Here is a 26,890-nt window from a genome sequence, read left to right on the forward strand (position 1 = left end):
CTGAGGATATTATCCTGAGAGATGCAGAAGTTCATGAGCCAGTGAAATCTCATCAGAGCTGGAAAAAAGGGATGGACCATACTCTGAGCAAGATGTACCTCACCTGGGAGTTTGTGGAGGTGCCTCAGGGTAGAGGAGATCGAAGTCCCAAGAAAATTAAGGGGCCAGTGGAGATGCTGTAGCTTGTGGGAGATGGACGTCACTCAAACGTTCAGGAGCCAGTAAAGGTTCTAGAGCGTGGGGTAGATATAGGCCACCGTGGAATTTAGGAACCACTGGAATGTTCCGTCCACAGCTCTGAAGAGATGAGGGACAACTGGGAGCTTGAGGGAAATTGGTGGATGAATCACAATGTAAGATGGAGTTGAAGCAGGATGTTAGGAGTCAATGGAGGTCTCATAGGTTGGGAAAGATGGCCACCTGACAATACAGCAGCAAGAACCAGTGTTGGCCATAAAGCATGGACAAAATACATATTATCTGGGAGTTAGTGAGCTTCCCGCACCCCCTGGTAATATAAATGGAAAGTAGAAGTTAACAGGGAGCAAGTAAGGTGAAGATATTCACAAGACACAGTGACATGTAGGGTAGAAGTCTTAAATTAATGGCCAATCTTTCATTTCTATCTTGCTTTTCTGATGAGATGGACAACATCAAGGTGGATAATATAAATACATGAGGATGTGTAAGCAGTTATTTTACTTTTTCACATCTATAGGTGGGTCTTGCTGGTTTAATGGCCAGATATGTGAGATGGATGGTATTGGTATGTAAACCATACAGTCACTATTTCTTCAATAAGAGCTGCTATAATTCTGTGAAGGTAAAACACAATGGGGGACCCAGTGTCCCTCTGAGCCTTGGTGGGGATATAATAGCCTACAGTGGCCCTGTCGGGGAGCGCCAATTACTTTGTAAAGAAGGAGAATGCCAATGTAAACTTATAATTACTTAAAGAATCCGATAGCAATGTGAGTATGATAAATCCATTAAAGCGTGCAACATAGCAACCATGTAAAGGCACCTATCAGAATACCCTGATGACGAAGAAAATCAGAAATTCTTGCACAGAATTATTTGCAAAAATTATTATTAATATTTTGTTATTTGAATTTTTCAAAACACATATATATATACAAGATTTCGAGCTGTCCAATACAACACACAATGTAATGGTGATAGGTGCATTAACGTGACATGAGTGCTCTATGATCGTGTCAAAGTGCATATATACAATATTGAAGCTATGTGCAAGTACATACAATGTTATAGTAATGGTCAGAACAAAGATTCACAAAATCTCTCCTGTTCGCCCGTTAGCTCCTTTCCCTCTCCCCAGCTGTGAAAACTGCTGCACTGTGCCTCATTGTTCCGCACTGTGTTCCGTGGTTCAGGGTGGCCCCACGTCACCTCATGCAGGCCAATCTCACAATTGTCCCACCTCAGTACGTAAACAATGGCCTGCTGAACAATAAAGCAAATAACAAAAATAAAAAATGGAGAAAAAAAAATCACACGGGCTAGTATGCAACAGGCAACCGCTCAAATATAAATCGAATACCAAAAGGGCGAGTGTGCAACAGGCAATCGCCCAAAACATGTATTTAAGCATCATTTAACCGATGTCTGGGGGGTGTGCTGCACGCTACAATCAGTGAGTGTCTAGGGGAGAGGAGAGTCTCCCCGGTGCTCCCCGACTGTCAACTAGTCATGAATCCGCTGGTGTTGTGCCCTCCAGAATTAATGTGTGGCCTTCTCCAGTGAAAGACAGGAGATACTATGTTCCATATCTTAAATGCTGTCTCACAAAATAGTTGGGAGATTGCAATCGTAGATTACAATGTTAGAGTGGAGCATACAATTATATGTCTTCTACATGCCTAGCACTTAACAATAGTGCATAGTTTTGGATCATATACTTGCATGTAAAGTCACGTGACATTGATGATATCGAGCGGAATGATACAGCAACCAACGTCAAGCAATGTCATCAGAGGAGTGACAACTGGCAGTTCACATGAGTCTTGCGTGGTTAGAGGGTCATCCAACAGGTCGTCAGCATCACGGGCCTGATCTTGCTGGCTGGAGGTGGATGCCTATTCCTCCATCTGCAACCCGCTGATGCATGCCACAGCTTGAAAAGCACCTTGTTGGCCTTGCAGTACCTGGTCTGGACACGGGCCTGTCTTTTGAGAGAGTAGTAATTGCTTCGGTTTTTTCCCCTTGGGGTGGAGACGACGGGAAGCCTCGCCAGTTATTCTGTTTTTTGCACGATCAGGTAGTGGTTCAGCCCCCAAAAGAGAGTACGTATGAAGTCAGTCCTCAGCCTCCACAGATGTGGTGAAAAAGTGTGTTTTACCGTTTGCCTCTACTCTCAGACGTGCTGGAAATAAAAGGGCGTATTTCAGATCGCCTCTTCACTACCATGTAAGAGTATCTCTGCTTTTGCACTTGGATCGTGTAGTCAGGAAAAAACATTACCTTTTGATTGTCCACTTGAATCTAGCACAGTTTCCTGGTTTCCTGCAGTATTGTGTCCCTCTCTATAATTCAACAGAGGATCAAGAGTAGTCTGGGACTGGACCCCAATGGCAGGGGTCTGGCTGGCACCCGGTGTGCTCTCTGTACCACGAAATGCTGGGAGAGGGCCTCCTCTGGCAAGAGGGCACGCAGCCAAGATTCTACATAGTCAACTAGATGTCTCCCCTCTGTTCCCTCTGGTAGACCTACAACTCGTACATTGTTGTGTCGGCCAGGCCTTCCGCGTCTTCTGCCCTGTCCTCGAGAAAGTCCACTCTGTTGAGGAGGTGTTGTGTATGCTTGTCCGCTGCCGCCACCCGAGGAGTCATTTCCGCCGCTGTGGTTTCAAGTGCATTAGTGTGGTCCGCTAGTTTGTGATGGTCTGCGTGGAGAAGCATTAGGTCAATGACTGTCTTATCAATTTTGCTTTCCAAGGCAGTACGGGTGTGATTTAAGGTCTCCCCCAGTTTTTCCACTGCTGCCAGGACTGCATCTAACTTGATGGTCATGAGGGCCGGAGATTCTGTATTTGCCATTTTGCCTGCCTTAGCCCATGTTTGTGGAGGTGGAGCCGGTGTGTCCATCACACTCGTTTTAACTCGTCTGCCCCACGACATCGATCTAGGGGTGTCCAAGTGATGGCTCCCAGGTTTGCTCTCAGGTTCGCGTGCATGATTTAGATGCTTGTGAAATCCTGGTTTTAAAAGCTATTGGCCCTTTTAAATCGCTGCTAGTATCGCTTGTGTAGCACTGCCTTGTAGCGCATGATGGAGATGTTGCTTGCTTTGCTGCCCTGACCTAATACTGCGTGCTTCATTTAAAAAAATCACTATTTGTGATCTTTTGTGCACTTCTTCCCGCAATTTCCCTTAGCTCTCACTGCTCTTACTTTACTAGTGCCGGCGCCCCGTTCCACCACGGGATCTCCCGATTGTTGTGGAGGGCGCAGGCAATACATTAGGGGTCCCGTATGTGATTGGCTCCTCAGGGTCACGAGGGTATCCACAAGCAGGCTCCACCCTATTTTGTACGGATGGCTTTCTCCGCGCACAGCAATCGCGCACAGCGTGCGCGAGCCGAAGTTGCGCCAAAGTTAAGCCCATCTGCGCCCGACCGCGCTGAGATCGCGCCACGGGCCCGTTTTTTCTCTCCCGCTAGCCGCGAGTTCTATTCTCTTCCTACTCTGCTCTCTTTTAGGCCCCCCCCCCTAAGCCTTGTCATCATACCCTATCTCCGGACAATTTTTTAACCAAATCCTGTTGCAGTGGTACCTCTAAATTTGCTCGGACCCGGCATTCTAGAAAACTTCAGGCTAATCCGGTGTCAGCTAATTCCGTAGAAAATCCCACTAAGGAGGCAGGCTTTCTCATCAATGCCAGGCCACTGGTCAAAAACAACGTAGCCTTCAGTGATTTTGTCTCCCGAAGGAAACCCCCTCGGTTTTCATAACTGAGACCTGGGGCTCGGGTTCCTCAGGCCCTGATTTGGTTGATGCCATTCCGGTGGGCTATGCCCTGACCAGAATGGATCGAACCAGTCATAGGGGTGGAGGGCTGGGAATCTTATTTAGAGATTGCTTTTCCTGTCGCACTGACCCCCTCTCTTCTCCCTCTGATAGTTTTGAGGCAATGTATTTTTCCATAAAGTTTGCCCCCACAGCTTCCTTCTCTGGCATTCTCTGTTACAGACTCCCTGGCCCTAGGACTACCTTCTCTTATGACATACTTAAACTTTTAGAGCCTTTCATCAACAAGCCTAACCTAACCTAACCCTCCTTGGCGATTTTAACTTTCATTTGGAGGCAGTAGATGACAGAGACACGATGTCCCTGGTTGAGGGTCTGACCATTTGCGGCCTGATCCAACTGGTTGTAGGCCCTACGCATCTTGCTGGACACACGCTCGAAGGCGTCTTTTCCAATGACACCAGACTGAGGACAGGAATTTCTATTCCTTTATCTTGGTCTGACCATCGGGCGGTGCCCCTCCACCTTAATATCACTCCTTCTGCCCCTGATCAATTTAACTGGAATGTATGGGAAACCAGAAGAAATTACAGAGAGGTTAACAATTTATCCCTCACCCCATTTATCGATGCCTTTAGCTCCCTGTCACTGTCAGATCCCAATGCAGATGCACTTGGTCTGTCTAATGCCCTTTCTAATGCGATTGCCACCTTAGCACCATCTAAGAAACACTACTCAGCCAGGAAGAGTCCCTCACTGCCCTGGTATTCCAATCGCTTAAGACTCCTAAGGCAGAAGTTGCAAACAAAAGGAAAGATCCTGGCATGCACATCTTGACTCTTATGGAAAAATCCAACATAAACTCTCTCTTAGGGAATATAAGAAGGCTATAGTCGATGAAAAAAAGAAATATTTTAATAACATCACTGCCTCGCTAAAATCATCGAGACACCCAAAGCAGCTAATGCCGTAGTCGAGTCACAGGAGCTCTGCGACAATATCGGGAGCTTCTTCCACTCTAAAATTGCCGATATCTACAACTCTCTTAAAATTCTCAACCTGGAATTGGATAACAACGGCGCACCTTCGCCTTCTCTTTCTTTTCCCTCCCAGGATGAGTCTTCTGGATCTGGCCACAGTCCTGGTTTCGCAGCCTTTCCTCTTCTGACCCTGGAAGAATTAAATTGTCTCCTGGACGCTACCAAGTCATGCTCGCCCTTGGACCCCTGTCCTTTAAAAACTCTCAAAGCCTGTAGAGAGGTCATTCTCCCTCCCCTCCTAGAGGTCATGAATTTGGCCATCACTGAGGGGATTTTCCCCATATCCTGGAAAACTGCAGTTGTTAAGCCACTCCTTAAGAAGGCATCTCTGGATCCGGGAATTTTAAAAAAATGTCGGCCCATCTGTTCACTTCCAGCCCCGGCCAAGATACTTGAGGTCCATCTAATGGCCATTTGGCCTCCTTTTTGGAGAGCTCGGACTTGCTGGATAGTTCCCAACATGGGTTTTGTGCTGCTCACAGCACTGAGTCTGCCCTCACAGTAGTGACCAATAACATCTGGTCTGAGGTCGACAGGGGCAGGACTACGTTACTGGTACTGCTCGATCTCACGGCAGCCTTTGACACTCTATCTCCTTCGATCCTAGTGGACAGGCTTGAAGGGATAGGGGTGGGCAGCACCGCCCTTAGTCTCCTCTCTTCCTTCCTCCATCAAAGAAAGCAGCGAGTAAAGTTGGGTAACTTTCTGTCCTCCTCCCAGTCTGTGCAATGTGGGGTACCGCAGGGCTCCTCTTTAAGCCCGCTGTTATTTAAGATCTACGTAACCCCACTTGCCAAAGTGGTACGATCTTTTGGATTCCAGGTTTTGTCGTACGCCGACGATACCCAGATTATGGTCTCCATTGCTCAGTCGGTAAACGACTCGCATGGAGGCAGTATCGCAATGGATGGTACTCAACTTTCTAAAATTGAATGGGGAAAAGACGGAGATCTTGATTTTTGGTGGAAATCAAGATATTTGGTCTGAGGACTGGTGGCCGTCTTCTTTGGGGGACTGCCAGGAATCTTGGCGTACTGATAGATCCGGCCCTCTCTTTTGACCCCCAGGCCAACAGAACAGTGTCCACTTGCTGTGCCATCATCCGGACGCTGAAAAAGATTGCCCCAAATCTGTCGCTTGATGCCCGCAAACAGTCAACAGTTGCTCTTGTCTCTTCCAGGCTCGATTATTGCAACGCGCTCTATGGTGGCATCAACAAGAGGGCTGTCCATCGCCTTAAGATGGTGCAAAACGCCGCAGCCAGGGTGGTTTTGAACCTCCCTAGGCTTGCATCTGCTACTCAGGCCAGGAAGGATCTCCACTGGCTCCCTATCCAGTCCAAGATTTCTTTTAAGCTCCTTTGCATGGCCCATAGGACAGTTTTTGGATCTGGCTCCGAAGGTATCAGGTCCCTTGTTAACCCCTACACTCCCAGTAGAACCCTTCACTCGGCCTCCAGAAATCTGCTTTCTGTTCCCAGATTTAAAAAGGCGAAGTGGGGAGGAAGAGCCTTTTCCATCTTGGTCCCCAAGTTATGGAATTCCCTCCCCCATGAACTATCCAGTCAACCCTCACTGGGGGTTTTCCGTAAACTTTTAAAGACCTGGCTCTTCTCTCAGGCCTACTAATGTCGTTGCACGTGCTCTCTGAGATTGTATGTGTGTGTGTGCGTCCTGCGCCTTGATGCCCTTTGGGTTAAGTCTGCGCATTACAAATCCCCCATTCATTCATTCATTCATGGGGCTGGCACACATCAAAAAAAGCATCCAGTCGTGTTGTAGCATCGAAGTTGTGCTCTTCCGCTGTACCCAAGGGATCGCCTCTAGTATTTGCATGCACCAGATCGTCTCAAGTATCTCCACGTCTTCAACCCCCTATGCCAACAGTGTGCAGCCTTCTAGCAGATTCAGTCAGTGGCAATACATTACAATGACACACGAGGACCACTTCTGAGACAGCACATCAGGGGCCGAGTCATGAGTGAGCCTTCCAGAATGTGCCCAACTGCTGGGACCCTAAACCTCTGGCTACAGGGCAACACCGCAAGTCTGACCTCCCTGCAGATCTTGTGGGCACTGGCAGGAGCGCCACAGTCAATTGTGTCTTCAGCTCAGTTCAATTGCGATCGCGCATAGCTGCTGCACCGCGTACTTCAGCCAGAGCAGGCAGGGTCAATTTACCAGGCTGCACAGGCCGCCCCACATGTCAGAGGCCCGCCGGGATTGCAGGAATATGGGGACCACAGCCCAGACGTGGGCTTCCGGCGTAGGCACTCACCGCAGGGGTCCATGCAGGCTCCGGTGTCAGCCGCTGACATCAGCTCAGCTCCAACCGGGCTCCGATGAGGGGTTCATGGACAGGCCGCAATGCAGGTCCTCCACCTTCGCCACAGTTCCGTCTGCAGTGAGGCAGACTAACGGCAGTATCAGAGAATCCACTCCAGGTCAACAGGCATCGGGTTTCCTAGTCAGTGTGGCCATTGCTGGGCAGAGAGCGGCCGCAGCGAGCGAGCCGCAGGCAGTCAGCATGGAGTGGGCAACAGTTCGAGGCCTGGAGGGCGGGGCCAGTCCCTGAGCCCGTGTGAGCGGCTGTGCCGGCCCAGCATTGCCTCGCCGGGCCCCAGGAATGTCTGCAGGTCCCTATGTGGAGAACTCAGCCCGATCACCCAGAAACTCACAGCGGGCCGCAGGGTAGGTGCAGCAGCTGTTGGGGCAAAACTCAGCCTCAGCAGATCAATGTGCCCAGATATTTTAGGCCAACACGAGGAGCCACCGACGGAGCTCCACATGAGCATGTCTTCCTCCATTGCCAGTGTAGCCACGCCCCCAGCAGTGATGGAGTGCTAATGCTTTGATGATACACTGATAAACTGATGTTAAGCCCATGACCTGATGGCACCACTGGTGGGTTAGTGACGATTTGCTGCTACTATTGAACTGTCCCCATCTCCTAGCTTCCACTCTACACTATGTAGTGTCCTGCAGCGCCGGGTAGCGTTCCAGCTTACCCACGCTTCCTAGGACACGCCAGCGTGTGCGTGTGTCGTCACGCGCTGGATATATAATAAAGGGGCGTGGCGACGATTCAGTCGGGAGCCACGAATGAACGATAAACACGGCTCCGAGTCTCTGTAAATAACAGCGCTGCTATTGATAGCGCTAGCGCGATCTTGAATTACAACATTGGTGACGTGGGGTTCATCGACCCCAGGCAGTGCTGAGTGCCCCCCCTTTGTCCCTCATTGGGGCCATTTTCGAGGTACTGTGGTGTGTGGGCCCAGAGAGAGGCCATGAGGGCCATGTGTGAGCCTGAGGCTGGCTCATGGTGGAACATTCTACTGCCAGAGTGACTGTAAAGCCCCACTGGTGTCTGCTATCGGGGAGGACTACGACCAACACCAGGAGTAAGCCCTCCACACGCCCTGCAGCTGGCCCAAGCAGAAACGCCACGTGAGCCCACCATTGAAGCCAGGGCTGTACTCCAGGCGCCCTGTATCTGAGACAAGAGAGGGAGGACCAGCCACTCGTGTTCCACCCACCACATTCACCACCGACCCCGGCCAGATGCCCGCTGGCGCGCCTGAGAAGAAGGGGAGCAGCACACGTGCCACTGAACACACTGCGCAAATGCCAAAATGGCGCTGATTCCTGCCATAGAACCGTTTACTGTGGACGGAGCCCCATCGTCCCTGGCTCCGCGATGGAGAGACTGGGTTGATCGCCTCCAGATCTATTTTGAAGGGGCGGGCACGGCCCGGAAGAAGCGCAGAGCATTGCTCCTTCACCTGGGAGGGAAAGATATCCACCGGATATACAAAACGATAGTGGAAGCCACACCAAAGACATACCACACCCTACTCAACGCTCTAAACGCGCACTTCGAACCTATGGCAAGTAAAGACTATGAGAGGTTCATATTCCGCCAAGCTAAGCAGGAAGCCGAGGAGTCGTTGGACGCCTTCCATGGGAGGTTGAAAGAGCTAGCCAGCACGTGCGGATTCCGAGATGAACAAGAAGAGATCCGTGGACAGATAATTCAAGGCTGCTACTCTTCCAAGCTCAGAGTCACCATTCTCCAGGAAGACGGCAAACCGTTAGCAGATATCCTCAAGCTGGGGCGTTCCAAAGAACTGTCGCAGGCTAGAGCCTCCCATATGGAAGCAGCCCTCCATCGGCTCATCAAAACGGAGCAAGTCAACATGGCGGAGACAGCAAATGTCGTGAGACCAAAAGCACGCCATTATGCTGGCAAGAAACAGCAGGAAAAGCGCAAAGAGTGCGGATACTGTGGGGGACCACCTCACCGCATGCAGGATTGCCCGGCGAAAGGAAAAAGATGCAGCGCATGTGGGTGGATGAACCGCTATGCGGCGGTATGCCGGTCGATGAGATCAAAGAAAGAAGCTGCACAAGCAGTCGTGGAGGAACGAGACAGCGAAGAAATGGACGAGGACACAAGTGACTATCCGGTTCACTATGTGTTTGCGATTGATCAGCCACGGCGGAAGAAGCGACGTTTGCCTAAATGCCGAATCATGATCCATCAACAAGAGGTGAGAGCCACCATCGACACAGAGGCATCCATTGAACTGATAGGGGCCAATATATACAACCAGCTCAGTAACAAGCCCCCCCTCCGCGAAGCAAGTATCAGGGTGTTCGCATATGGCCAGAAGACGCCAATTCCACTCATCGGGTGCTTCAAAACAGAACTACAACATCACTGCCTCAAAGTCCCCACCACTGTATATGTTACCAAGAAAGGGAGCAGCATGCTACTCAGCGGAAAATCAGCAGAAGAGCTGAGACTCATATCATTCGCCATGGCAGTGCTGGAAGATGAACTGGAGACCATCCTAGAAGAGTTCGGAGACGTCTTCAAAGGCATCGGATGCCTAAAAGGGAAAGAAATCTCCCTCCATATCGACCCATCGGTCCAACCGGTGGCACTGAGATACAGACGCATTGCGTTCCACTTGAGGAAAAAGGTCGAAGAGGAACTGGAGGCGTTGGAGAAACAGGGCATCATCGAGAAAGTCAGTGGGCCCACCCCGTGGGTGTCCCCGATCGTGGTGGCTCGAAAACCGAAACAGCCACGACAAGTTCGAATTTATGTGGACATGCGCCTCCCAAATGCAGCTGTAAAAAGGGAACGTCACCTCACCTCAACTATCGACGACATACTGGGAGAGTTGAACGGCGCGAAATGGTTCTCAAAGATGGACCTCCGGTCGGGGTATCACCAACTACCACTTCACCCGGACTCTCGATATTTGACCACCTTCTCCACGCACGTAGGCCTTCGAAGGTACCGACGCCTCAATTTCGGGATCTCGAGTGCCGCTGAGGTGTTCCAAAACACTAGCCGTGAAGTCCTCAGTGGGCTCCCAGGAGTCTTAAACGTGAGCGAGGATCTGCTCATCTACGCATCACCCATTGAAGATCACCATCAGAGGCTGAGGGGAGTCCTACAAAGGATTAAAGATTCCGGCCTGACCCTACACCGGGAAAAATGTCAATTCCTGAGCAACAAGATCAGTTTCTTTGGCTATACCTTCTCAGACCAAGTAATTTCCCCGGACCCCGAGAAGGTGAGAGATATTCAAGAAGCCTCGGCCCCCACCAACATCTCTGAAAACCAGGAGCTTCCTGGGCATGGTGAATTTTTGCGGACGCTTCGTCCCTGATCTTTCCAACCTCACCAAACCCTTGAGAGAACTGACAAAGTCCACCACCACGTGGCAGTGGGGCCCAGAACAGGAACAAGCATTCATAGCCACAAAACGGGCCCTGTCAGCGGATACAACCCTATCCTATTTTTCTCCCAACCAGATCCACCAATGTCGCAGTGGACGCTAGCCCCTATGGACTAGGAGCAGTACTCACTCAACTGCAACGCAATGGAGAATGGGCCCTGATTGCATATGCAAGCCGTTCCTTAACAGACACAGAACAGAGATATTCGCAGATAGAGCGGGAAGCGATCGCCATTCACTGGGCCTGTCGGCACTTCCATGTCTATGTGTATGGCCATCCCTTCACAATGTCGACAGACCACAAACCACTCATACCCCTATTCCAAGGTTCGGTGTCTAACCCTCCACCACAAATTGAGAAGTGGGTACTCCAACTCCAAGGCTATGACTACCGGGTAGAGTACAAACCAGGCTTGTCCAATCACGCAGACTACCTCTCGAGACATCCCCGAGCGGTCACACAAGCGGAAAGGGAGGAGGCAGAAGACACTGAAGAGTATGTCCGGCTGGTACTGGAGAGAGCTCGGCCCTTGCCGATGAGTCTGGAATCTATCATCGAAGCCACCAGGGGAGATGAGTGTCTACAACTGGTCGTCGTGGCTGTCCAAATGAACGACTGGCATTCCATCCAAGTCACCATAAACAGGCAGACGCCGCAAGCGAAAGGAACACTCGAGTCCATGATGCGGGTCAGAGACGAACTGTCGGTCAACAGCCAGGGCTGTATCCTGCGAGGACCGCGACTGGTGATGCCCTTCAGCCTGGCCCAGCAAGCCGTTGACCTAGCACACAGGGGTACCAAGGCATGGTAAAAACCAAAAGTCGACTGAGGGCCAAAGTAGGGTTTCCAGGAATGGATGCGATGGTCGAACAGACTGTCCGGACTTGTGCCTGATGTCAAGCAGCAGGGCCGCCAGATCGCCCTCACCCTGTCATCACAGAGTACAACCCTAAATGGCCGTGGGAATGTGTAAGCGCAGACTTTGGACATCTTCCCGATGGACGCTATGCACTAGTGATAATCGACGATTTCACAAAGTATCCGGATGTGGAGATTGTAGGGAGCCAGGCAGCCACGGATGTCATCGCCAAGTTCGAAAAAACCATTGCCACACACGGAATATTCGAGGTGGTCAAAACCGACAACGGTCCACCCTTCCAGGGACAGGAGTTTGCGGACTACCTAAGGAGCTGGGGAATCACCCACCGGAAGGTAACCCCCCGATGGCCCCAGGCCAATGGGGAAGTGGAGAGATTTATGCGTACGCTCAACAAAATAATACGCATTGCCCACGCCGACTGGTCACCCGTGGAAAGAGCCATCTACAGCTTCTTACGAGAGTACCGGCTGACACCTCATCTCACAACCGAGGCAGCCCCCGGTCCGGCAACCATGGGCCGAGTAGTGAAAGACACCATCCCAAACCACCCTAACTGGGTCCCAGCTAGTATGGATGTGGCAAGGACTTTGGCTAACCGCACCCGATCCAACAACCAAGCCAGTGCCACGAGACGGGCTAAAGAGTCGGACATCAGAGAAGGAGACAACGTGTTCATCAAAGACCGACATCCGGGGAGCAAATTCCGGCTCCCGTTCGAGCACCAGCCCTGGACTGTTCTCGTCCGGGCTGGCACCATGGTGACCGCCCAGAGAGGATCCTAAATTGCAACTCGAAACATATCCTTTTTCAAAAAAGCACACCCAGGAGCAAGGGATTGTCAGGAGCCGGATCGCTCGACACCCAGGCCTAGCCAAGCCATGGATAAAGACGACTGTGAACTACCGGAGTGTTACCCCACAGGAGGAGAGAACCGAGTAGACCTGGACACCAGGCCGATGCCGGATGCCCCAGGGGAGAGTCTGCCAAGCTCTCCCGTGTGGTATCCGGCAGGTGAGACCTCGCCGAGAGCAACACCGTCAGTGCCTTCGTCAAGGGGGGAGCATTCCAGATATCCAGAATCCCGAATCCAGCACCATCCTCCTAGCTATCTGATTTCATGGTGTGACCGCCCAGAGACTAGAAGCCAAGAGACTGGTGACAGATCCTCATTGTTTCTATGATGCTGTTTATGTTTTGTTCAAATAAAGGTTAGAAGGAATGTAGTGTCCTGCAGCGCCGCGTAGCGTTCCAGCTTACCCGCGCTTGCAAGGACACGCCAGCGTGTGCGCGTGTCGTCACGCGCTGGATATATAATAAAGGGGCGTGGCCGACGATGCAATCGGGAGCCACAAGTGAACGTTAAACTTGGTTCCGAGTCTCTGTAATTAACAGCGCCGCTATTTATAGCGCTAGCGCGATCTTGAATTACAACACACTACTCACCAACATTCTGTTACTTCAATCATTTACAGCATTCATCTCTCAGCATTCCAGACACCATTTTAGATGTATAGGGAATTAGAACACACAGTATACTACAGTTCTCCCTGGAACACTAAGAGCTCTCCAGAGCATTGTAATATTCTGTGTATCTGCATTCCATATATTATTGAGCTGGTGTCTGGATTATGAGAAAGTAATGCAAAGAGTGACTGAAGTAACAGAATGTTGGTGTGTTTTGTGTGAGTGGAATCTATGAGATAGAGACAGTTGGAAAGAGGATAGAGCCATGACAATACCTACCTGCTATTACTTAAGCCTAAGGGCTCATCATGAAATAAGGAACTTACCTCCTACCTAAATGGCTTGAGACTCTTGTATGAAGACCCTGCCCTCCAACTACAAAAGCATGTGTTGGAAAAATTGGCTGATTCTTAATGGCTTTCGTTTAAGGTCATCCAGTTTGCATAAAGTCCAGGAGCAGTGATTGTTTGTTATAACCAGTGTGCATCTCATCATATATGCACACCTAGAAAGAAATGGTAGAACTGCGACCCACCAGTCAACCACACCCCCATTTCCTCACCCTATTGCCCTTACATAGATACTATACTATACCCAACTCAGAATTGTAGTGATGTGGCACTAAATAGTTCACAGCTTTGTTAGGTTCTTGTGCAACTCACCGCCAATTCCTGTTTTCTGACGGGAGATGTGCTCCTCCAGCCGTGCTCTGAAGTCGGTCTCCCCTCCCATCTTCTGGTGCATCGCATCATCCACCAGTAGGAATGCAGAATAGTTGTTGTCCAGACAATATGTCGGGCCATCTACATTCCCCATGTAGTATTTAGCAGGAAAGGAGCCCTGGAATTATACAGTACATAGAAATGCTAACAGTCAGCGGTGATATGCAAAAAAATATAAATTTTAAAAAAGTGCACTTCAAAAAAGTAATGTCACCAAAAGCTGAATAGTGTGAGCTTCATCATAGCATCTTCGTCCTAGCAGAGCAGATTCTGTTCTAAAGTACCCTTTAAGTGTTCACCTTCCCAGTGTTACAAATCCTATCAGCATCAACGCCCCCTTCACATGTACACTGTCATTACCACAGTGCCCCAGCAGGGTCGTGCACAAATGCCAGTTTATCTGTTAGTGGTATAACCGTTTGCCACAGTGCCTCTTCCATTGGAGTGACAGTGCTCTGGGACCCCAGGCATATGAGCTTCCACTAGCACGGACATCTCAATGCTGCAGGCATCTAGAAGCTCAATCTTCAGTGCCCGGTCTGTGCTACTAGACACGAGCCGTGTGAACATTTCACGAGCCGTCTTCATCAGTAGCATACGACCTTAGCTTTGAGGACTTCATCTTAGCAGTGCCTTCTTAGTTCTACAAGACCCATTAGTGTCACCTTCCTCCCAGCACAAGCTTCCTTTGGAGTAGCTGAGCGCTATATTAAGACAAACTTTAACATAACATAACAACAGCACTGCCCCGTATATCTTCTATAGTCCTAGAAGAGAACTTGTCCACTGCAACTGCCATTTGACTCCAGCAGGGTGAGCATCCCCCAGCCGTGTCATGGTCATCCTAAGGTATTTCTATCATGGTGATTACGGCCATCTATTGTGGATGCGGATTTGTGCAGCCGCCTTACCTTGGGATTGACCAGATTCTCACGATTATGTATAATTCCCCAGGGAGCGATGCCCATGGCAATAACTTTATTATTATCGGTCCTGCAGGTGTTGGCGGTGGCATGGTCTCGGACTGCTTCCCCCACATACTTTCCAATTCCAGCCTGCATGCCACCAGTCATAATCCAGGCCCCTAATCAAAAAGTGAGTGAGGAAAAAGGTTAGTGAATCACGCAAGAACCAGCGAGTACCATCTAAGACAGGATAAGTGTTGTGACTTGATTGTTCCCTCTCTTTGTCTTTATTCCCTTTCTCCCTACTGCTCAGCCAGCATGAGTGTTGGAACGTGTGGTAATGTCACGGAATGCTTGGGTGCCTGCTGATGTGTGGAGTGTCAGTTGATGAATGCAGGCTGAGCAGCAGGGAGGCTGGTCCTGATGGGGCCATTTGCCATCTTACCTACCATCTCATCTACCTTCTACTTTACTTGAAACTGGATTATTAGTGAAGTAGTGTGGCTCACTGGTTAGAGGCGGCAGACCCGAGAGCAGAGGACGGCCCGGGACCAGGGTTCGATTCCCGGCGCGGCAGGTTTCTGGACCAGGGTCAGCGGACTCGATAATTCTCTCGCCTCGGTGCCCACTCTGATCAGCGATCACACTTGGCAACTCTGGGCATTAGCTTGCCTCATCTTCACTAACGGCCCCACCAGACCGCCGGGGATGCCTGGTCTCACCCTGGAGATACCCATTAAGGGACCATCTCTCAGGGAAGCCAGGAAGGATTTCGCAGCGGTCGAAGCGCCTTGGGACCCTACGGGTAAGTAGTGCGCTATATAAATGCCTATACATTTACATTTACATTATTAAACTACATTCTTGGAACCTACTACCTGGCTACATTTGGACTTCATTTACCTATGACATTTTGGTGATGAGGATGGGACATTCCGTGACCTCACCACACGTTCCAACAATCAACCTGGCTGAGCAGTAGGGAAAAAGAGAATAAAGACAATGAGAGGGAACAATCACGTCACAGCAATAATCAAATGGATTTCTTATCGTTGACTGTGGCTCTGAAATGGGCAAACAGTGTGAAGGGAAATTGGTGTTATACTGAAGGGATACTGATAGTCTAAAGGGATACAAATATGACACAGATGATTTGATGGAAGAGGGACAGGTGGACCGGATGCTGATCAGAAACTGCTGCTCTAAAGAGAACCTCACAGTCAGATGGGACATTGATAGCCTGACCGGACACTCGTGACAGTGATGGTGTGATGGAACAATGACTCTCTCTTTAGAACGTAGGGAGGTCTAATAAGACACTCAGGTATGGGTGGTTGGGCATAGATGGTTTCGTGCAACACCAATGTCTAATAGAGACACTGATGGTCTAACAGTAATATCGTCACTAATGGGCAACTTATAGTCTTATGGGAAATTAATGGGCAGGTAGGACTCCAGCTGCTTTACAGGAATTTTACAGTTAGATGGAGCACTATTATTTTAGACTTATAAGTGTGGGTTCTGGTGGGTGCAGTGCTTCGTGGCAGGGCACACTGAGGGTATGATGAGATGTGGGGGTTCGTCCAATGGAAACTAATATTCTGTTGGGGGTTCTATTGGGATATGTCTTGACAATATGCTAGGGTATTGATGTTTTGATGTGATTGTCTTACGGGGACAATGGTAAATTACTGGTGGCACACATGGTCTGATGAAGCACCGTGGGTCTGGTGGAACCTACTAGGCTCTGATAGGTCACTGCTGATCTGATGGCATACTGATTGCATGGTCAACCCTTGGGGACTAATGGGAACACGGTTGCCTGGTAGGAGCACTGATGGTTACACTGCTGCACTATGGTTCTAAAGGTTGCACCAACAACCTTGAGCTATCAATGTGGTTTGGGGTCATACTGACAGCCTGATGTGACATTTACAGTATAATGCTGATACCGGACTGACACCTAAGACTGCATTCACCTTACCCATGCTTTCAGATCTCTTGGTGTGTGCATCACAACTTTGTCATGATGTTGGGGACCTATTTTATAGCCCCCATCCCTGTCAAGTGATTGACTGGCTTTCTATAACCTGGCATGCAACTTCCATCTATGTGTATCATACTCAAACATACTCCAAGGCCACCGCCAAGTGACTGGAAGCACTTTATAAACCACAAGTAAACCATCTTAATCTGGTGGGCCGAGAATGGCTGCACAATGGCAGTGAGCCCACCACCTGCAGGCTGCTGGTGGCAGGTTCACTGCCTAAAGGTCTGCTGGACTCACTGTTGATCTGATTAAGCAATGATGGTCTGATGGGAACACTAGTGACAGAGCCTTGGGAGTGGTAGCAAGGATAGACCGATAAAATGATCCCACTCTGATAAAACACAGAGAATGACTTGATGGTGACACTTCTGTTTTGATGGAAGCACTCAAACTTTAAAAAGAACAGACCTAACATATCACTGTGGCTTGATGTTACACTACTGATTAATGTGACACTGAAAGCCTAATATAATAAAGCTAGTACTATGGGGACACTGGTGGACTAACTGCACATGAAGCTTCCATTGGTGCTTTGCTGATCTGTTAGCGCACGAGTAGTCTCATAGGCACAGTGGTGCATTATCAGATCCCTGAGGGTTGCATCGTAATTTGGTACACATATGGCCTGTTAGCCATAGTCTTATGGAACACTGATGGCAGCATGGTAGGTGCGCTGATGGCCTGTTATTGATGTTGCTTGTTTGACTGAAGCGTGATAAATTTAATGGAATGGTAGGCCTTAACATATTAATATGGCATGATGTTATTCTGAAGGCCTGGTGTGACAAAGTCCAATATGGCATGAATAGACGGATGGGGACACTGTAGAAGTGATAGGGTTCTAACAGGCACAATATTGGACTGATGGAGAAAAGAGATTCTGCTAAGAATATTACCAACCCAATGGATGGGCTTAATGTAGGAATAAATAGTGGATAAAGTGATCACTCTGAGTTTGACTGTATTACTAGTAGTTTGCTAGAGTCACAGATCATTCACCATTGGTATGTGGCATTTGTAGTTTGATGATAGTAATCCTGAACAGTAATGTAATGTAATGATGTCTTGTAAAGCGCCTGAATCACCCCACATGGGGTATCTCCGCGCTGTAGACCGCTGGGGAACCCGTCCTGGCTTTCCCTGTGAGATGGTCCCTACTGGGTATCTCCAAGGTGAAACCAGGCATCCCCGGCGTATGTGGGGGGCCGTTGTGGAGATGAGGCAAGCTAATGCCCAGAGCTGCCGAGTGTGATCCCTGGTTAGAGTAGGCACCGAGGCGAGAATTATCGAGTCCGCTGACCCTGGTCCACGACCCTGCCGCGTTGGGAATTGAACCCTGGTCCCGGGCCGTCCTCTGCTTCCGGGTCTGCCGCCTCTAACCAGTGAGCCACACCACTCCACTGACAGGCAACAGCTCATAACTACTGAAAACATTCAGGAATTGCATTCGCAATTCAGATCATGCCTAACATGCTTTGAGCAACACCTTTTTTAAAACAACCAATTACTATCAATGTCAAAGAAAATTATATGGGACAGGATTTCTAAGACAATCAGAAAGCACATCATCTTTACATGTAACATTTACATTTGTTCTATAGACAATGAGGTTTTAAAAATTCACTACTGCATCATTTGGTAATACTACCAAAGCAAGAGACTATAGGAGAATTCATCTCACATCAACATCTCCCTTCTCCCTGAAATGTTTCTAACCACTATGTTTCTGCATGGTAACCCCAATTTTTCAGCTTTTTTCTGGACACCATTTTTGCTGGCTTTAAAACTCTGTCCTTTTACCACTGCTAAACAATAGTAAAGTGCCCATTTTCAACATCAAGTGCTACATATTGGAACACCCTTTTTAGCCAATTTACTTTCCGTTCAAGTTCACTGTGAATGGCAACTAAAGTGAACCTATGTCATGGAAAGTTAAATGTCATATGTGGGCTTCAATGTATATTTACACCACCCACATATGTAACAAAAAGATATTTCTGCCAGTAGCATCCAATGTGCTCTGGCTGGGCTGCAGTTTGAATGCACTGCAGTAATGCACGGCAGGGATAAATGCATTTGCCATGTAGGAAAAACCTATTTTTTTTATATTAACCACTTCCATGCTGATGACGGAACGGTTCCGTCATCAGCGTCGGTTGAGCTGTGCTGATGACGGAACCGTTCCGTCATGACTCCGCCCGCGCAAGGCGGAGTCAGCACAGGCGGGGAATACGCCCCGCACGCAAGGGGTTAATAAGACACCCCTAAAGTGTGCATTATAAGCAGACATGACAGGGTGAAATACTATAAAAATAGAGTACACTACATTATGGGTTCTGTGTGCTCTCACTGTGAAATAAATCCCCAATATTACTTCACTTTGAAGACCTGACATTAACCTTCCCTAATAGGCCTAGGTGGGATAAGCATATATATTTTTCCACCTCTGTTTAAGAAAGGACTAGTTCAAATGCTTCACAGTTATTTTTGGATTAGTTTTAAAAATCAATGGTGAAGTCAGATTTTTGATGCCTGTAGCAGAAAACTAACTGTCTTAAAACAAGTTCTACCACTCATCACACCTCCAGAGAGGGAATGCACATCCTTGACTAGGAGTCTTAACAACTCTAGCTGAGAGACTTAACAACTCTGGCTTAGAGTACAATGGCTTGCCTTTGGGGCCCAGGAAATTGAAAATTGGTGTTAACAGTTAGCAATGATTAGCTATCACAGTGTGGATAGGAATAGTTGGCAGAACAAAGGGCAAATTTAGCACTACCTCTTTGGACTTGTAGATGCTTCGATTCAGCTGCAAGACCCTACCAGACAGATAGGTTCGAGCAACAGTAGAAGGGACAACCAGTTTTGACCCTCCTTTGACCCTGTAAGGTACAGCAGATGCCAAAAAAGCTAAAGACAGGTCTTCCTGTGGCAGCTGGGACCAGCTGTCTTTAAACAGGGGCTCTTAGGTAAATTTGGAGTAGGGCAAAGAGGAAATGCTGTAAAAGGTTCTGGTGGGGCGGCAAGAAAGTTGTTAGGCTTGGTGACTGGAATTTTTTCAATCACGGCTAGTGCACATGATAAATCTGGAATCTACACCATCAACTTGTCCAAACGCTTTTGCTACCTAAGACACCATCTGAAGAAGAAGGTGGCTATGTTAGAAATGGACTCCTGACTTCTGACTCCTGGTTCCTACTGAAAGAAGAAGACTCACAATGGCTCAAGAACCCTGAATCCTGCTGGCACCAAGGGATTGGTTTTCTAAAGGTCAAGTGGTCGGCCTCCTGTTTACCTGCTTTAAGGGCACTAAAAGCAGACATGCTTCTGACTCTAACTCCAAAAGGGACCAGCTTACTAAAAAGTAACCCTGCAGGAGTTCTGCCTTAAAAGAGATCTGAGTGACCAGAAACAGTTTTTTCAGCAGTTGGAGACTTAGAGCCTGATTTAGATCTTGGCAGAAGGGTTACTCCATCACAACGGTGATGGATATCATGTCCGCCGAAATATAAATTCCATTATATCCTATAGGATTTATATTTTGGCGTATGGGAAATCTGTCACCGTTGTGATGGAGTAGCCCATCTACCAAGATCTAAATCAGACCCTAAGTAAGGACCTTTGAACAGAACAAACCACTGGGTGTATCCGACCGCCACTCCATCACTGTTGGGCTGAAATTGTGCTTGGGTCCTGATCCACTGTGAACTGTTGTTTTTTCATAGTGCTTATTTTTTTTGAGTCATTTAAAAATGTTAAAATCTATATCTCCTGCTCCCTGTAACATGTTTTGATATGCTTTGTCTCTTTGCTATTTATACTGATCTGTTGGTATGGACATTTGATTTTCTTTTCTTTTAAAATGTTGGCATTGCTTTATCAGAGAGCACACTTCTTTAGGAATTGCTTGCTGCTTGGTAATTAGCTGCCATGCGTTCAGCAGGGATTCTCAACGATTGTTTGACCTAACCAGATTAGGTTTAAACTAGACACCCAGGGAAATCCAGGATTAGGTTTAATGAGCTGCTAGGTATACCAGAGTACCACTTCAAAATTAACAACCTCATTTCTGACAGGCCAAAACTGAAGTAGTATATCTTCATTAAAGCAAGAGTTGTATGTGGGATGTTAATGTAAACTTAAACCTAGACCTGAATTCTCTGGTAGTAATTTAAATCCCCAGTATGACAGATATTTGAAAACAATATACCGTTACATCCACTGGGCCCTTCTGCTTGTGGGGATATATAGGACTTGTAGGTTCACCAAGAACCAGAGGAACCCAGAGCCAAAAACTGAGCAGTGTCTTGTAATGGTTTTTTATTTTGTACCGGATATATAGCAATTCAATAGGGAAAATAAAAACAGTGAAAAATCAGTATGAAAGACACCTATGTATTTCCCAAATGGTAAAAGAATATGGGGGCATATTAGCAAGAACTACGTTAAAATTATCGCTGTTTTAGCGGCAGGTAACTGCCGATAAAACAGCGATAATGGCCTTGCTAATATGCGCTATAGAATTCCAATAGATGCCCAGGTTAGATGTGCAGGACATCTAACCTGGGCTTCTATTGAAATTCTACAACGCATATTAGCAATACCATTATCGCCGTTTTAGCGATAATTTTAACGAGGTTCTTCCTAATATGCCCCACAGAGTTTAGAAACAGTAGCTGTTTGCACAACTCCAAAATTGTGGGTACCCATATTAGCATGTGAATAATAGGACACATTTTAAAGTAACTACTTTTTTACACATTGTCTTACAATTGGAAGGCATAATTGCATCAAAGGTCAATAGCCAATAACAGTTGCTCTACATCTCTGTGTTCCCCTTAAAATTGGTACCTCACTTGGTTGGGTAGGCCTAGAGCCTGTGACAGAAAACGGCCCAAAACACAACGTGGACACTTTTTTGTAAGGTGTCTAGCTGTGGATTTTGAAAGCTAGCTCAACTGGCACCAAGTAAATCCTAGCAAACCTATACATTTTTGAAAACTAGACACCCAGAGGAATAAAGGATGGGGTGACTTTAGTGGCTCTCACCAAGTTCTGATACCCAAAATCCCTTGCAAACCTCAAACTTTGTAAAACATAAAACACACTTTCCTTACATTTCTGTGATGAAAAGTTCTGGAATATGCGTGGATCCATAAAATTCCACCAACCCTAAATTCCCCAAAGTCTTCCAAAAAAATGGTCCCTCACTTGTGTGGGTAGGCTTAGTGCCCGTGACAGGAAACGGCCCAAAACAGAACGTGGACACCACATTTTTACAGTGAAAACGGACCCGTTTTTTCAAAGTGCCTAGCTGAGGATTTTGAACCCTAGCTCTGGCGGCACCTAGGGAAACCTAGAAAACCTATACATTTTCGAAAACTAGACACACAGATGGGGTGACATGTGTGGCTCTCACCAGGGTCTGCTACCCAGAAACCTTTACAAACCTCAAACTTTATTTTTTTTAAACACACATTTTCCTCATATTTCTGTGATGGAAAGTTGTTGAATCTGCGTGTAACCACAAAATTCCGCCAACTCCACTTTTCCCAAAGTCTTCCAATGAAAATGGTATCTCACTTGTCTGGGCAGGCCTAGTGTCCACGTCAGGAAATGGCCCAAAACGCAACGTGGACACTCCACATTTTTACAGCGAAACTGACCCGTTTTTTCAAAGTGCCTAGCTAAGGATTTTCAATCCTAGCTCTGGCGGCACCTAGGGAAACCTAGCAAACCTATACATTTTCGAAAACTAGACACCCAGGGGAATCTAGGATGGGGTGACATGTGTGACTCTCAGCAGGTTCTGTTACCCCGAAACCCTTACAAACCTCAAACTTTTTTTTTTTTTAAACACATATTTTCCTCACATTTCTGTGATGGAAAATTCTTGAATCTGGGTCGATCCACAAAATTCCACCCACTCCAATTTGCCCAAAGTCTTCCAATGAAAATGGTATCAAACTTGTGTGGGCAGGCCTAGTGTCCATGTCAGGAAACGGCCCTAAACGCAACGTGGACACACCACATTTTTACAGCGAAACGGACCCGTTTTTTCAAAGTGCCTAGCTAAGGATTTTCAACCCTAGCTCTGGCGGCACCTAGGGAAACCTAGCAAACCTATACACTTTCGAAAACTAGACACCCAGGGGAATCTAGGATGGGGTGACATGTGTGACTCTCAGCAGGTTCTGTTACCCCGAAACCCTTACAAACCTCAAACTTTATTTTTTTTAAACACATATTTTCCTCACATTTCTGTGATGGAAAATTCTTGAATCTGGGTCGATCCACAAAATTCCACCCACTCCACTTTTCCCAAAGTCTTCCAATGAAAATGGTATCACACTTGTGTGGGCAGGCCTAGTGTCCATGTCAGGAAACGGCCCTAAACGCAACGTGGACATACCACATTTTTACAGTGAAAACAGACCCTTTTTTTGCAAAATGTCTAGCTGTAGATTTTGAACCCTAGCTCTGCCAGCACGTAGGGAAACCTAGGAAACCAATACATTTTTGAAAACTAGACACCCAGGGAAATCCAGGATGGGTCGACTTGTGGGGCTCTCACCAGGTTCTGTTACCTAGAATCCCTTGCTAAAAAAAAATCAATTTTTCCTCACATTTCTGGCTAGAATCACTGTGCCTGCACAAATGTCCTACCACTCAGCATTCCCCTCAGTCTCCTGAGTAAAATGATACCTCACTGGGGCTGTGGGGACACTGGGATGCCCAATCTTGGCAGTTCCACCCCTCTGAACAAAAAAGGCAGCATATTCGCTGGTGCCTAGTGGGCTCTTTGCCCCCCCCAGGTGGCAGATCAGGGTCTATTGCCTCCATCTGACTCCTGGAGGGGACAGAAAGACTGGCATCTTTTTTGGGGGTGTGGAAGCATTGGCATTCCCATTCTGGGCAGCCCCCACCCTGAATTTTGACAAAAATACCCCTGGTGCCTAGTGGGCTTTCTGCCCTGCCCAAAGGAAGATAAGGGGCTATTGCGCCATCTGCCTCCCCCAGGGTGCAGAAAGACTGTGGCAATTTTTTAGGGGTCGGGGCATAGGCATGCCCAGTCAGGGCAGCCGCTATTTTTTAGGGGTCGGGTCATAGGCATGCCCAGTCAGGGCAGCCCCTACGTATAAAAAACAATGCCTGGTGCCTAGTGAACTTTCTGCTTCCCCGGGGGAAGATCAGGGAGTACTGCCCCATATGCCTCCCGGAGGGGGCAGAAAGACTGTGGCATTTTTCGGGGGGGGGGGGGTGGTGGCATTGGCATGCCTATTCTGGGAAGCCCCCACCCCCAACTTTGGGGAAAAAAATCCCTGTTGCCTTGTGGGCTTCCTGCCAAGGCCCCCCACCCCCCCGGTGGGCAGATAAGGGGCTATTGCCCCATCTTCCTCCCAGGGGGGGGGCAGAAATACTGTAGCATTTTTGGGAGGTAGGGGCATTGGCATGCCCATTCTAGGCAGCCCCACCCCATGTATATATTAAAAGAAAATCTCTGGTGCGTTGTGGGGTCAAGGGCTAGTGCCCCTATCTGCCTCCTGGTGGGAGAGGTACTATAAAGAACAAAGGTCCTAGTAGTAAGGAAGAAAAATAGTGTACAATAGATTTATAGACCAGAGTCAGCACTATAAACTCAATTCACTCTGTGTACCCAGCCGGGCCACGGGTGTTTATTTTACAATAGATGAAATAATAACAGTTGACATACAAACAGGTGATAGGGCACAGTCCTGTACCTATCATTCAAAGCAGCAAAAAATAAGGTAAAGGAAAGAAATAACAGGCAAAAAGAAGTGGAGCCAATTTTGTGACTTGTAAACCGTTACATAACATAGCAAGCTCACAATTACAGTTACTACACGGGATTTAACACAATGGTCATATATGTAGTACTGTATTTAAAAAGGTCGACGTTTCGATCCTCTGGCTCCTAATAAACCGGGATCATCATCAGGACTATTGTGATTAGTTGCCTGGTGTGGTTCCAACCACGTTGGATTTCAATGCGGCTGCTGGTATGGGGGGCCACAAAGCTTGGTAGGGGTTCAGGGTGATTTGGACGGTAGCGAGGTACAGGGGTTTCCTGAGTGATAAATGATACAAGTACAGCCATACTTGTTCGTAGCAGACTCCGAGACAGCTTAATATGGTTGGAGAACCGCGGTCCGTTCCCTGATTGATATAAAGCCGCGAGGGGGGTTCCATTTGCGTGCTCTTGTGATGGTGGGCGTCCCACGGTGGGGAAGTAGCCCTTCAAGGAGTAGCAAGGTGATGGCTCGATGGTCACACCTTTAGGCAGCAGTGCTGGATGCCGAAAAAAACAAACAAATAAAACATGTATAAAAATTAAAAAAATTAAAAAGATAGAAACATAATATAATGTTAAATATATATAACAAATACCAAGAAACATTATAATAAAGAAATGAAAAAATAAATTACAAACGAATAACTATTATTAACCCTTTCAGTGCTCATGACGGAGCGGTTCCATCATGAGCCATGGTGGGGGTGTGCTCATGACGGAACCACTCCGTCATGGCACCCACCCACGGGGGGAAGCCCTGGCGCTCCCCCCATAGGCAGTCCAACATCGTGCCACAAAGGGGGATGTCAGCGGAAGAGCTTCAGCTGCCACCCCCGATCCCCCCGGCGATCCTGTTACATCAGCGCGCACAGTGTGCGCCGACGTCATCAGGAAACGCTGGGAGGAAGGGTGAGTGTTTGTGCAACCCCTTGGGCAAGGGTCATTTCCAGGGGACATATATTTTTTTTATGTGTATTCTGCACCCCCCCAACCCCCAGGAGCAGATCGGTCTGTTTATTTGGCCTTTCTGCTCCCCTTTCTGCCCCAGGGGCGCCAGAAAACCCCACTAGACACCAGGGAGTTATTTAAAATTTGAATGGAAGCGACCCCTTGGGCAAGTGTCGCTTCCGGGGGGGCATATTTTTGTTTTATGTGTATTCTGCCCCAAGGGGGGGCAGAAAACCCCACTGGACACCAGGGATTTATTTATTATGTAAGGGGGCACATTTCTGTCTGCTGTTTTCTGCCCCACCTGGGGGACAGATCGGCCTGGTAGACAACCTCACCTGATCCCTTGGGCAAGATCACCCCCCATTTTTCTTAGCCCTATTTGAAGGCCCATCTGGCAGATTGACCATTTGGGTAGTGACATAGCATGTTATAATGTTAATTGTTTTATTTCTTGTAAATTGCTATTGTAATGCTTTATTTCTCCCTTTTTGTTCTAGTTCAAGGCTTTTGCTCCTTAGACTTTTTCCAGGTTGTGGTTTTGTTACTGGTGGTTCTGCTGTTTGTGTAATTGCATGTATTTGGTAAGAGAAATGTTTTTGTACAATGTAAATGTTTTTCATTTCTTGACATGAATGTGTTTTTTGCAAATGGTGTAATATTAGCAGTATGTTTGGATTCAGTTTTTTTGAGTGTCAAAAACTTTTTGCATTTGTGCTTGATGTGTATTTTGTTGTCTTGTGAGTAATCGTTTTTTTTTGTTGCTTTCTAGTGGGATTTCGTTGGTTTTTGCTGTCTGTCTGCAGAGTAGGTGCTGGTGAGTGTAGCTGTTTCTTGCAAGTGAATCGTATAGTTTTGAGTATATAGATCTTTGTGATAAAGGCACATATTTTTTTAACTTACTTATTTTGCACAGTGTTGGTTGTTGTTGACTTGTTTGTGCAGTCTCCTTTCTTAGTAAGGATAATGGCTAGCCACAGGATTACTGCTCAGCAGTTGTTGGTATACTTTTTGAGTCTTCCTCTGTCCATTGTTCAGAGACTGGCTCTGCATCTGAGGCAGACAAGGGAGGGGAAGTTTCAGGCAGTGAGTTTTCTCTCAATGAAATCATCGGATGATGAAGCTACTCTCAGTGCGGATGAAGCTACTCTTAGTGCGGATGAAGCTACTCTTTGTGTGGATGAAGTGCCTATTTTAGAGGAGGACATTGTTGTGCCGATAGTGCAGCAAGAAGCCTCTGGGCTGCAACCTGGGGCTGCAAGGCTTCCAATTAGAAGTGATGACCTCTGGGTTGCACGAGGCATGGTGCAGCCAGCATTGCCAGACT

The 26,890-nt window shown here is 47.8% G+C and overlaps 1 protein-coding gene across 1 annotated transcript in view; it reads right to left on the reverse strand.

Moving 5' to 3' along the window:
- The window catches only part of LOC147701495 (transient receptor potential cation channel subfamily M member 4-like), a 1,534,183-nt gene that overhangs the window by 948,892 nt on the left and 558,401 nt on the right, over positions 1-26,890 (reverse strand). Inside the window, exons 5-6 of the mRNA XM_086929348.1 lie at positions 14,759-14,931; positions 13,788-13,965 (exon numbers count right to left, since the gene is read on the reverse strand). Coding sequence (XP_086785474.1) covers positions 13,788-13,965; positions 14,759-14,931 — 351 coding nt within the window. The remainder of the gene's footprint in view (positions 1-13,787; positions 13,966-14,758; positions 14,932-26,890) is intronic.

Source organism: Lissotriton vulgaris, chromosome 7 (assembly GCF_964263255.1).
Source record: "Lissotriton vulgaris chromosome 7, aLisVul1.2, whole genome shotgun sequence".
NCBI classification, from domain to species: domain Eukaryota; kingdom Metazoa; phylum Chordata; class Amphibia; order Caudata; family Salamandridae; genus Lissotriton; species Lissotriton vulgaris.